Genomic DNA, 12136 nt, shown 5'->3' with positions numbered 1-12136 from the left:
GAGAACTGCAGAATGTAACAGTAGTATCAGTAAACCCTAATGAGGGGCAACTATTTACCTCTGAGAATAGAGAATACTTTGTGGCTTCACAGCCCCCATATACAGCAGCCAGAGCAGCTAATTTTGCCTTTCCTGAGTCCTAAAAGGAACAAAACAGGTGAGCTCATTCCTCAGTAATCTTACTTGGATTTAAGAAATCCTGTGTCTACTTAAAGCTCTGAGCACTTTTAGGAATGCAAAGATCTCACCCTGACAAAATGCAGAATTTAGGAATGAATGTGATAAGGGTACAGTAGGGCGCACACTAATTCTGAAACATTTTCCCCTGTATAGCCTACTGAACAGTGGATGAGGTCTTGTACTACAATCTCTCTTTCATACCAAATATTCCAGTCTACTTTAGAAGTAGTATGGTTCATCTCAAATTAATCTTGAGAATGACTGCCTCAGCAAAAATATTCTGAAGTGTTATATAAATTAGTGTTTTCTTTCAGGAAGAAGTATTGTAGAAAAAATTATTTGTACTGTGGCAACTGTAAAATCTATATAAATGTATTTAGATGAATCCTTAATGCATTATTTTTTGTAAATTTGACAATGTGAAAAACATTTGGTATCAAATCACTGAAAATAATGAAGTTAGATAGCCATAAAACACATTGATTTTATAGCATCTACAGCCTTCCTCAAGTGGCACATCTAACATGGAAAACAGAATTGGGTGACAAAAAATACAACATTATGTGATATATTTCTTAATTTTACCATGATGCATCTATATATAGGAGTTTCATGGTGGGGGGAGGTATACAGGAGTCATTTATTATACTGTAAACTTAATGCATTATGGTATAAAATATATGAAACAACTTTAACATACTAAAAAGCAATGGCATTGTGACTTAAGGATCAATAAAAAGGTTGTTATAAATGGTACTTAAAGGTACCATTGAACACTTTAATACTCTAATCTGGACCATGTGGTAAATAATGATAGAAAGCTGTAAAGCCACAGAAGAGTAACTGCATACAACAGGCTTTCGTTTATTCAACAACTAGTAAAATATACCAATAAGGAATCTTTTTCATGCTAGCTTTACTTTTGTTTTACACTGGCGTAAGTGAGATCAGATGCAGTCCCCAAGGCTGCATTTATGATCATTCTGAATAGTAATTAATCTAAAAGAAAAATCCTTGGGAATTCTCAATTTCAAATTGAACTGGTGTTATACGGTCACTACTGCAACATATATAGTTACTTATATAAAGTCAAACCCAGATTTTTTGTCTCTATTGATGCTACTCAATCGATTTAAATTCCCAACAATCCTCATATATGTCAATTCTTTTCTGTAAAGCAAGCCAAAAACAGCACTGTTCGCTTCAATATCAAATACTTGGCAGGAACACAGTGCAGAAATTCAGCTGCCTCACTGTGCCCCAAACCCTCCCCTTTCACTCAAGCTGACATCCCTTTATGTGGCACTAACATCAGCTCTGGAAGGCTTATTTCACCACTCCCTCAGTCTCTCTCTAAATTCCCTGTGCCAGTCCCAGAACTTTGAGAACCATGATGCAAGTTTTTCAGCTAAACAGTGGAAGCTCACCTCCTAAATCAAGGTGGCAGACAGGCAATTTTGTGGGCTGATCACACTGCTGGCCACCATTCTTGTGGGCTAATCACAGTGAGCCTTCCCATCCCAGCTGAGGGGCACCAGTAGCCCCGCCCTTCGCTGCTAATTGGAGGAGAGAGGTGGGGCTGCATGAAAAGCAGTCCTTTAGGCCAATCAGCAGTGAGGGAGGAAGGGACAGCTGCCCTTTTGGCTGCTCCCCTTTGTGCCAGAAGCTTTCCCCACCTCTTGGTGGACTGAGCGGCTAGGCCACAGTGGCTCCTGGCTCCCACTGGGTAGCCAGTGTTTTATTTTTTCTGGAGATTCCATGCAAAAAAAAAACAAAAACCAAACAAACAATAAAAAAAATTACAGAAACTGTCATTTCTCATGGTATTCACAAAACCCGCTGTTTTTCTCAGTTTCCGCAAAAATCACAAAGTTGCTATTTGAGTAGGTCCCTACTTCGCATACCACAGTAACCATTCTGCCTCCCTGTGCTTCCCTTTACAAATAGCAATATGGAAGAGAAACATTTGTTTTCTTTCCATAACTTTTAGTCTCTTGCAAAAATAGGCTTGTTAGCACATGTCTTTTCATTCTATCCTAGATTTAAAGATAAGAAAAGCTAAAAAGGAGCTCATCTACACTGACTCTTTGAAGGGCATTTTACCAGGGCAATCCCTGAATAATGCTGGGTAACTGGTGGTTGAACCTTTTTTTTTTTTTTTTAAGAAAAGTACGTAGTCTTGGATTTAGAAGACTTCACATGAGGAAAAATCCACCAGTTCCTTCAGTAAATTATTCCAGTGGTTAATTATCCTCACTATTAAGACCCATACCTTTTTCTATTTTTATTTTGTCAAGTTTCAATTTCCTTTATGCAGAACCCCCCCAGATCACTACCTTTAATGAAATGGGAAGCTACTGGCACTGCTATCTAATTGAATCCGAATGCAAGAATTCTGCAAAAAGAACACAACTCTCAAGACTTTGGGGACCTCAGTTATGTTCAGTGGGGTCTTGATTAAGTTCTAGCTTTCCCATTATACTGTGGACCTAAAAAACCTTGCAGTTTAAACACTGGATCAGGTAGCTAACATAGCTATGGTTCCACTAAAATATTTATTTTATAGATTGACTATATGTAAGCATTCCTTGTTTCAACTTGTATTTTTAGGTCATGACTGAAAATTCTTTACAATAAGCAAAGAATTGCATTCATACAAAAATCCATGCAGACAGATTCTAAATCATTTCTGTACAGTAAGACCACGTCATCTCAATTTAAGATTGCAATGTATTTGTGGGGTTTCCAAAGACCAACAAATTTGTTCAGTGATGTCCAAACTGACTTTTTCTATAATGGGTAAATTTTTCTATTCCATACTCAATTTACTCAAATCATACAACAAAATTCAGTATTTTCTCAATTAAACCAATTGGATCATAAAGCAATGCCTTGTTTTGCCTCAAAATTCCCCCTTCCATACACATCTGTCAACACAAGACTAGTTATTTCAAGACAGAAAATTTTCAGGAAGAATTTTAAGAATCTAAATCACCCAGAATACTAGGAGCTTTGCACTTACACTTCATGTCAAACTTATACTTCATGTCAAACCCCTTTTACAAAGTTGTCTGATGCTTCCTGCATGTCAGCCGAAGAATGTTTCATGCCATGGCATGCATACTACTTTCTGGGCTACTGTACAACTGGGCTGGAACGTGCATGTTGCCATAGGAATGTACATTCTCCCCTTTCACAACAGTTGCTGCAGGAAAACTTTTTTTTTTCCCCCCACAGTGCTGCTTCTCAATATAATAATTCCTGCAATAAGTCCTTGAGGATTTTGAGGAAAAAACAAAACAAAAGAAAAAACGCTGAGCTTTTCAGTTACTTGTTCATTTGGGTACATGGAAGAGAAAGCATCTATACACCTTAACACTATAAATCATCAGCTATCCAGCTTATTTATTAAAGACCAAGTAGATTATGTTGTCCCCTGTATCCTGATATTTGATCTAGTTCAGTCCTGTTTTTCCTGAGGATGAGAGAAGTATTCTTTTCTTTCATACTAGGTAAAGCAGCAGAATTAGGCCAATAGAGTTTTAACATGAAAGCAGTGGCTTTTGTGGGACAATAAATGGGAAAACCTCCAGGATATTCTGACAAGCCTTCTGACTGTTTTCACTGAATGAAAAACTTCCTTATTGTTAAGCTATTTTCTTTTGAAACATACTGGATTGATCTCTCTCTAGAAACTACTTACAAAGATCATGAAACCTCAGTTCTTTTCAAAAGAAAACCAACTTCTTACCCCAGTATTGACTCCCCCCGTTCTATATAAACGGTCTTTTGTAAACATACAACATTTCAGGAAATCCCCCGCTTCTTGCCCGCCATCCTCCCTGCCCCTTAACTTGCACAAAACAAAACCCCTAAAAATCAACACTGGTGAATAATTGTGTTTTTGTTGGATCATTTCCAGCTCCCACACGTTCCAGGCTGCAAGGAGTAAATGAAACCCTTTAGCACTGGCAACATTCATTTCAAGCTCACTCCTCACACACTTTAAAAACACACACCAGAAAAGTATGCACTCATATTGAAAAGGAAGTCAGCAGCAATAAGCTCATTCCCAAAATAATGATCTTTCACTTCTCCCCCACGCAACTTCCTCTTTCATTAAAAAGTACAGCATTTCCAGTTTTAAAACCTTCCCCTTTCAAAACTACTACTGTTAGTGTTTTAATATACACTATTTTTTCCATTTACCAATTCTTCATGTACCATAGTTACCCTTACATAAACTGGGAACCCTGGCATCAAGACTTTGCTTGTTTCATTTCCAGCAAAATCTGAAGTGGTCTTTAAATGACTCTGCCAAAGAGTTTTTCCCTCCCCTTTGAACAGCTAAATGTTAATATGAACACAAACCCCTATTCAGCTTTGTTTTACTTCCAAAAAAGCAGCTCTCAACATGCTAGCTGCACTGTTTTGGCGGGGGGGGGGGGGGGAGGGGGGGTGTTCTTTTTTAAATCAAGGTCTTTGAAAATAGTGAAAAACATACCTTCCTTGAATTCATCAGCTTCCGAGCCCATGGTGTCAAGAGTATGAACTCACTGGAGTCCAGATTACAGCTGACGTGCTCTGAGAAGCAGCGAGTTAACTTCTCATAAAAAAAATAGAAAAGGAGAGCAAGCAAGAGAGAGAGGGTTGGGATTTTAAGGGAAAAAGTCTGTGAATTCAACAAATCACAACTCGGTTATGTGAAAACGATTCCGCCCCTTTCTGAACTGCATAAGAGCAACTGCCTGGAAAGTAGCACCTTAACCCAGGATTTACTTGCCAGCAGTTGCAGCTTAGGCATTTTATTCCCTTAAGTCTTCAAGTCTTTAGAAAGGGTGGAGGTTTTACTTGTTACAACTTGCTGCCGGAGTGTACGAGAGTAAGAGCGCAAGACAAAACACAGCAAGAAAAGGCAACATCAAGTGCAACTACTAATTTTAATATTTCATTGCAGTGACTGGCAAGCAGCATAGGCCTCAGGTGACTTGCTACAGGCCCCAAATGGAATAAGTTACATTTTTTTAAAATCTGTACTGAAACTTTCAACACTAAACACTACTTGAAATTAGTCCTGTGACATCTACAATTGGACTGGTCTATCCTGGAAGTGTTTGAATATTTAAAGAAGGAAAAACAGCACTCCTTTAGTGTGTTTACACCAGAATTTCTCAAGCTTTTCATTATTTGAGGTACCCTCAGAAAATGCTGAGCTCTTCATTTTCACTCATTTTTTGATTAAAGACAAATAATGCAATTATTCTTCTGTTGCAAAAAAAGATCACAACAAGGCAAAATGTTTTTAACACTATGAATTTCTATGGTAAAATCCCTGTTACCGGCAAAGTGGCGACTGGGGGGTGCTGGTAAGCTAAAAGTGCCATTTACTTGAGGCACAGGGGTTTCCGGGGGGAGGGGGGGAAGCAGCTGTGCTGTCCTGGGGCATGGGGCTCCCGGCTCTGACCCTGACCCTAGGTGGGGTGGAAGGGGCTGCGGGAATCACTCCCAGGGCAGGCAGGTCCCAGCTGCACACTGGCAGCTCTAGCTGCAGCCCTCCCCCAGGCACTGGGAGCTGCGAACCCGGCCAAGGAAGCAGTTGGGAGAGCCTGGCCTCACCCCCCGTGACAGGCACTGAACCCAGCCACTCTGCACAGGCCCACAGGGCTGGAGCTGCCGCCCAGGGGCCCGGAGCTCCCGGCTCTAACCTGTCCCCCACCTCCATGTCCGGACACGCGCCATTCCTCACAAACTCCAGGGCAGGCCGGCCGCAGGCTGCTGCAGCAGTGGGGAGGTGCATGGACATAGCCAGGGAAGAAAGTGGCGCAGCAGGCAGGAAAGCAGCGGGGCATGGCACCACGTGTCCCACCACCAAAATTCCAGTTAATAGAGTATTCTGGTTAGTAAAATCCCAGATAACAGGGATTTTACTGTATTTGAAATCTCTGGGTCCATCTTGTGAATTTTGTTTGTATACCCAACAGTGCTAACATTGCACAGCATCTTGCTGCACCCTTGAAAGGATCGCAAGGCACCCCAGGGTACCACAGCACCCTGGCTGAGCATTACTGGTTTAAAATTAAAACATCTAGTTATTCTACTTTTTTTCTCTCCTCCATTTTAAGTACACAGTCCAACAGGATCCTGAAAGAAGCAACAGTAACAGATGTTTAATGAAATACTTTTTGGTCCCTTTTAGTTCTTGTACTACAGGTTATAACATCATTTTAAAGGCATATTTGCAATTTTCTGTAGTCTGGCAATAGCTACAAGAAGGTTCATCTCATATTGTAACTCCAGACTGGCCATACAGAACACATGTTGTAGATTCAAATTAAGGGGAAGTCTAATTTCATAACTGGTGAAATCCCCAGTCAAACATTGCTGTACAGTAAAGAAACATCTTTCTTATAATTTAATATATATTTAGTGTAATGAACAGACTTAAAAAAACTAAGCGTTGATGGAAAATTTACTGTCAGGGTATAAAAGCTGAAGTGCAACCACTGCAAAACATCTAAAATGCATTCCCCCAAGCCTAGATGCCCACTCAACTGCGTGACAGCAGAATTCATAACTAAATTCTCACCCCCTCAGAGGTGATGAGCAGCTCATCACATGCATACTATTGTTCGCATACATACACAGTGCTTGGGAGGAAGGAAGGAGTCTGCAAAAAAGATGCCATAACCAACTAGCATATGGGCACTGAAGTCTGGCCAAATGGAAATAGGATAACAAACAAGGGGCTTTTCTCACTTTTTGCTTTGAAGTATACCCATGTCCCTTGTTTACTTGGAAATGCACTTAAAACCAACTTTATGAAGCAACTTAAGACTGACTGATTTAGCAACACCCATTTTAACACATTAGGAAAGAAGGATGATCTTGCAGTTAAGAGGCTAGGGGCTCAAGAGGTATGCATCAAATTCCCGGTCTGCTACACTGCCACATATTTCCCAAGCAAATTATTTACTACTGTGAGGCCTCAGTTTTCCAGTTGTAAAATGGAAGTAATTTTCTTTCCTAAGCATTTGCAAAGTAACGTCTTCAGATTAGCTGGTCTCTGCTGTGTGTTTGTACAGAAGCCGGCACAAGGGGGCTATGATCTTGGTTGCTTTAGGGGCCACTGAAATATTGCTATTGTTGTAATCATCACAAGTCCTCTGCAGTGGCTTTCGTAGGTAGCTGCCCAAGGCCATATGTAGACGAAACAAGGGGCATGTGTGCACAACACTTTAAAGCAGGTTAAATGCTTTTGCACCACTTTAACAGTGTTGGTGTTTGCATGTCTTGGCAGCATATTGCGCAGTAATTCCAGCCGCTGCAGCAAATTCGGTGGTGTAATGTGCTTTAAATGACTTGGGGCACAGCAAACTAGAACTCCTCTGAGGAGTTTTAGTTTGCTGCCCTACAGCTGTGGAATGAAACATCAGGCTCTGTGCAGCTTAGGGGCTCTGCAGGAAGCCCTGCAAGCAGCCTGGCAGCAGCCCAGAAGGGTAGGCTCCACCCAAGGAAAAAAAGTGGCAAGACTCGTCTTTTTTTTCCCCCCCTGGAACCTGCCTGCCTGTGCAAGGACCTGGTGCTTCCCTCTGTGGCTGCAGTGCCCCCCAGGACCACCTGAGCTGGGTGCCTGTGGACAGGTGTTGCATGGGGGCAGGGGGCACCACTGCCACGGAAAGAAGGACCAGCCCTCCCTGCAGCCCAGGGACCGCTCTGCCAGCTGGCAGCTTGTCCTCCTCTCCCCACCACCAGAGAGGCAGGTAAAGGGCCCTAAATCGAAGCCCTGTTTTTAAAAATGCACTGCTTCAATTTAGGGCCCCCATTTCATCTATACACATTTCTTTCCTAAGAAATCTAAAGCTGTCCTTAACTACTTAGAATGGTGTGTGAATCTCTTTTTCGCATTGATGAAAAGAAACTTTTCCCCAATTATGTCAGAGGGGGTAAAAAAACAACCCCCCCCCTCCAAAAAAAAACAGTGGAAAAACACTAGCTAAATAAACTACTTTTTTCAAAAGAGATTACCTTGTCCGAACTTTGGATTTATCATAAACTAGTCTGGAATGACTGGATAGCATCTCCAGCCTAGTCAAAATGAAAATACAGAAATCATAGAAAGGGCAAAACTAACTGAAGTGTTAAACATGTCTAACTACCAGAGCTCTTGGGGTTTTTTAAGCAAAGGCAGCATTTTTGTGATAATAAAAGTCATCTCATCATTTGGTATGCAGGGGCTTTCTATGGAAGAATTTACACAACAGAAGCCCTTCTGTAGCTATATGGACCATCTGAGGAAAGGAATGGGCTTTGGAATTAAAGTGAAAAGAATTCTGCAACTGAAGATGTAGCCGTCACAACATTAGTGGTTATGGAGTCATTTACAAGATTTTGAGGCAACTGAAATAGAAAGGAAAATAGACAGGTTTGCTGAAAATTCCATACCTAACTTGGGCATAATTTACAACGGGATTCTTTTTTACCAACAGCTTCTTACTCAACAGACCACTGCAGTGACTTGTTTAAAACTACTTTTCATTTATTTCAGTCATGCAGACTCAAAATAGCTCTAGGAAATTTAGCTTAATCATTTTCTGACCTAGGTTAAATAGTAAGCTCCAATAACAAGGATATCAGTGCAATGTGGTTATCTTCAAACTCTGCCCTGAGGAGCAATTTTGCAACCCCCTACCCTGAAAGGAAAAGGATTGCACAGGGACAAATGAAGGCATGCAATTTGGAGAATGCAATGGCACTAATAAAAAAAATATATATATATATCTATCAATGCAGTTTTTGGCCTGCAGAGTATCGCTGGTGATGAGAAAGAGACCAGATCAATTTCCATATATTAGGTTGATTAAACAGCTGAGCACTGTGAAAAATGAAACACAACAAACAAAAATCCCATCTTTCAACACTGTTTGGTAAATCTTATACAGATTGATTAATACAGAAAAACAGAACCAAAAATTTAGAAAATTGCTTTTTAGAGGAGAAAATGTGCATGAGGTCTTTTTTGAAGAGACCAGCATATAGTTAATTGGAAGAGAATTTGTAGGTAGATTTTTATCAAACAAACATATCTTCCTGATTCATGATGACTGGATTAAGAGAAAAAAGAAAGCATCACTGTTAGGCATAGGGTTAACATGACAAGCCCAAGGGATCCTACAGCGAGAGCACCTACTGAACGGGCTTTTGGGCAGGTGACTTTACAAGTTTACTGACAAAATTAACTATGAATGTAATCATAGAAGACAAAGTTAAGGCTACCTGGTGGTAACACGTATTATTCCAGAAAGTCAAATTCTGCAAAATTCTCACTTTTAAAAAAAAATGGAAATAGAATTAAAGCCCATGCCTGTGCAACCTCATCTCTGCTTCCCTGGAGCAGGTAATGACCACTGAGAATTATTTCCATGTGAAGCAACTTGGAGTCGAGATTTTTGTCTGAGAAAATATGGGTGGGCCCTGACCCTCTGCTGGGATCAAAGCCCTTATCTCTGTACCCTCATGTGTATCAAAATGAAAAGGGGTGAACATACCTTTCAGGCCAGTGTGCCTGATTTCAGGAGGTATAAGCAGCAATTGCCCAGGAGTCTCTCAGATATTGGCAACCGTAGGATATGATCAGGGTGACTGGGTGTTATGATAAGTAAGGAGGACTGTGAAGGGGTCAGAAAACTTGATGCATGGCAAGGAAGAGGGTTGTTTTTGTGAAGGCCCAGTATTTGAGCGTACATCAAGAATAGATAGTTCCTGTTTACTGCTGTTAATTTAAAAATAAATTTCTATTAACAGGAAGACAGCATTGCATTTTGTCCTACAGTGGTCACATGCTGTATGCAACAGCACGCACTCTCTGCAAAGGCCGAGTGAGACCACGTTGGATACAGATTTAAGGTGCATGCCTGCATATTTCCTGGATCTGTAGCCCTCACAGGAGTGAATTTTACTGAACTGAGCATTCTGGAAGGAATTGAAATATCACCACACCTTAACTCTGCATTACCCGAGCTTCCTAAGCATGGTACTAATTTCCTACCTTTTTAAATACTTTTTTGCTTTGAACTCTAAATTTGTTGCATGGGTGTTGCTGACCACATAGGCAACTGAGACTAACGTACGTTTGTGCTTGAGATGCTACTTTGGCTCTCTGTACAGAGAGGATACTGTGTGGTACCTAAGAAGTCCTCCCCCATCCCATACTATATATTTTGTACAGTGGAGTGGGACTAGTGGTCATGCTATTTGGTCATGTAATATTTGTGAGTTGTGTTCAACAGGAGAGGTAGGCAATTCAGGAAGAGTTTTATTACACATTGGTTACAGTCACTTGAAGGCTAGTGGTGTCAGCCCTTTTCTCTACCTTATATAACAAAGCTCACTCTGCCAACCTCTCAAACAACCCTCCCTTCCCTCCCATCAATAAGCCATCAAGATATGGAAAGTTCCTTCTTACAGTCTGGTGCCCTCTGCTGTTGTATGTGCTTATCACAGGCAGCAGTTTAGCCACATTTTGTTGACTTCCCAACTCAGCTTTGGCTAACATGCAGTCAGCTCTCTCTCATCCACCCTACATGGGGGTGGCATGTACCTTAACTTCGTGTTTCCTCACTTATCAAAACTCCCTTCTCTCCTGATCCAATGTTATATAGGAGTAGAGAATATTGGCCTGGTTCCCTGTTCCCAACTACCTTTCTCTAAATCTCACCTTTACCTGAGACAAACCCCACTTTTTAACAATTATTTTCATTCACCTATCATGATACCAGGTTACCAGCTATTAAATAGAAAGGTTATTGTAGGACAATGTGACAGACTCTCCATCCTACAGTCAAATATGCTGCCTTTCAGCTGAACATCTCTGATTGCTGTTGTCAGAAAAGAACTAGAAGAATCCTTCACTTATATAGCACACAGACAAGATTACTTCTGAAACTGTTTATTTCCAACTAGATCTAGATTACAATATTTACTCTAACAAGAGACAAAACTGACACTGGAATTAACTATTTTCAGAACTACATACAGAAATGTCTGACTTAACTTTCCTTCTGCTTCTCCCCCTCTCACCTGGGAAAAAAAAAACAAGCAGCACCACCAGCCTATACACATAAATCACATTAACTTTATCTCCTACAAAAAGGGTGGGAAGCAAGAGAGAGACATTATAGGATATGCAGACACTAACATTACGACAGCCACATAACTAAACAAACAGATAAGTTAACTCCATGTTTACGGATAAAAAGAACAGCTGCTAAAGAGTTGTGCTCACACTGGCAAAACTAGAAAATTAAAATTAAGTCAAGAACAGAATCTAATCAGAACCCACAGTGCAAAGTCTCCTGATTGTACACTTGTTTCCCTCCATTTAAACTGGTGATTCTCAACACAGCTGCCAACCTAATTTTTTTTTTTTTTTTTTTTTTTTACTATCTACAAAACTTGTTACTGACAATTCTACTTTTTTACTGATATACGTTTTACATAATGTAAACATAACTTCTTCTAAGCCCTGACTGCTGCTAGGCCCTAGTTGAAAGAGCCGAGTTAAATTTAGGTGTTTAACACTAACAACAATAAAAAAAAGTTTAAAAGACTGCTGGTCAATACAATGTTTACATTAAACTCTTTTTTCTTGGGTTGGCAAACCTGCTTGACTGCACCAACAGTTTTATACCAACTTACCTCCACAGGGGTCACCTACTCATCCTACCACACTGAGGCCCCCACCATATTCTGCACCATGCTATCCCACTGCCTTCCCCAACTGGCCCCACTCCAGTTGTCCTGCATAGACCTCCCCCACAAAGAAACCTAGCTGAGACCCAGCAGCTGACAGGACTCAGCAACAACAGATGGCTAAGAGGTAAAAGTCTACAAAGCCCCAAGACAAGGCTCCCTGCAGAATGCAACACTCCTGTTCAGATACCAGGTGGTGGTGCTGTGT

At 40.8% G+C, this 12136-nt stretch overlaps 1 protein-coding gene across 4 annotated transcripts in view; it reads right to left on the bottom strand.

The window, feature by feature from the left end:
- TNFAIP8 (TNF alpha induced protein 8) overlaps positions 1-12136 on the bottom strand; it is a 101656-nt gene that overhangs the window by 24961 nt on the left and 64559 nt on the right. Inside the window, exon 1 of one of the 4 annotated variants that reach the window (XM_090038437.1) lies at positions 4685-4918. The exons of 2 other annotated variants lie outside the window; for them this stretch is intronic. Coding sequence is in view for 1 of the 2 variants with exons in the window: in XM_090038433.1 (XP_089894559.1) it covers positions 4685-4715 (31 nt within the window). In the remaining variant the exon portion in view is untranslated. Of the gene's footprint in view, positions 1-4684; positions 4919-12136 lie in introns of those variants that run through there. One more of the 4 variants, XM_090038433.1, reaches the window with a different exon arrangement.

Source organism: Crocodylus siamensis, chromosome 3 (genome assembly GCF_052110815.1).
Source record: "Crocodylus siamensis isolate JL-2025a chromosome 3, ASM5211081v1, whole genome shotgun sequence".
In the NCBI taxonomy this organism is placed as follows: Eukaryota; Metazoa; Chordata; order Crocodylia; family Crocodylidae; genus Crocodylus; species Crocodylus siamensis.
The sequence above is the reverse complement of the archived record's forward strand: the minus strand, read 5'-3'. Positions and strand labels throughout refer to the sequence as shown.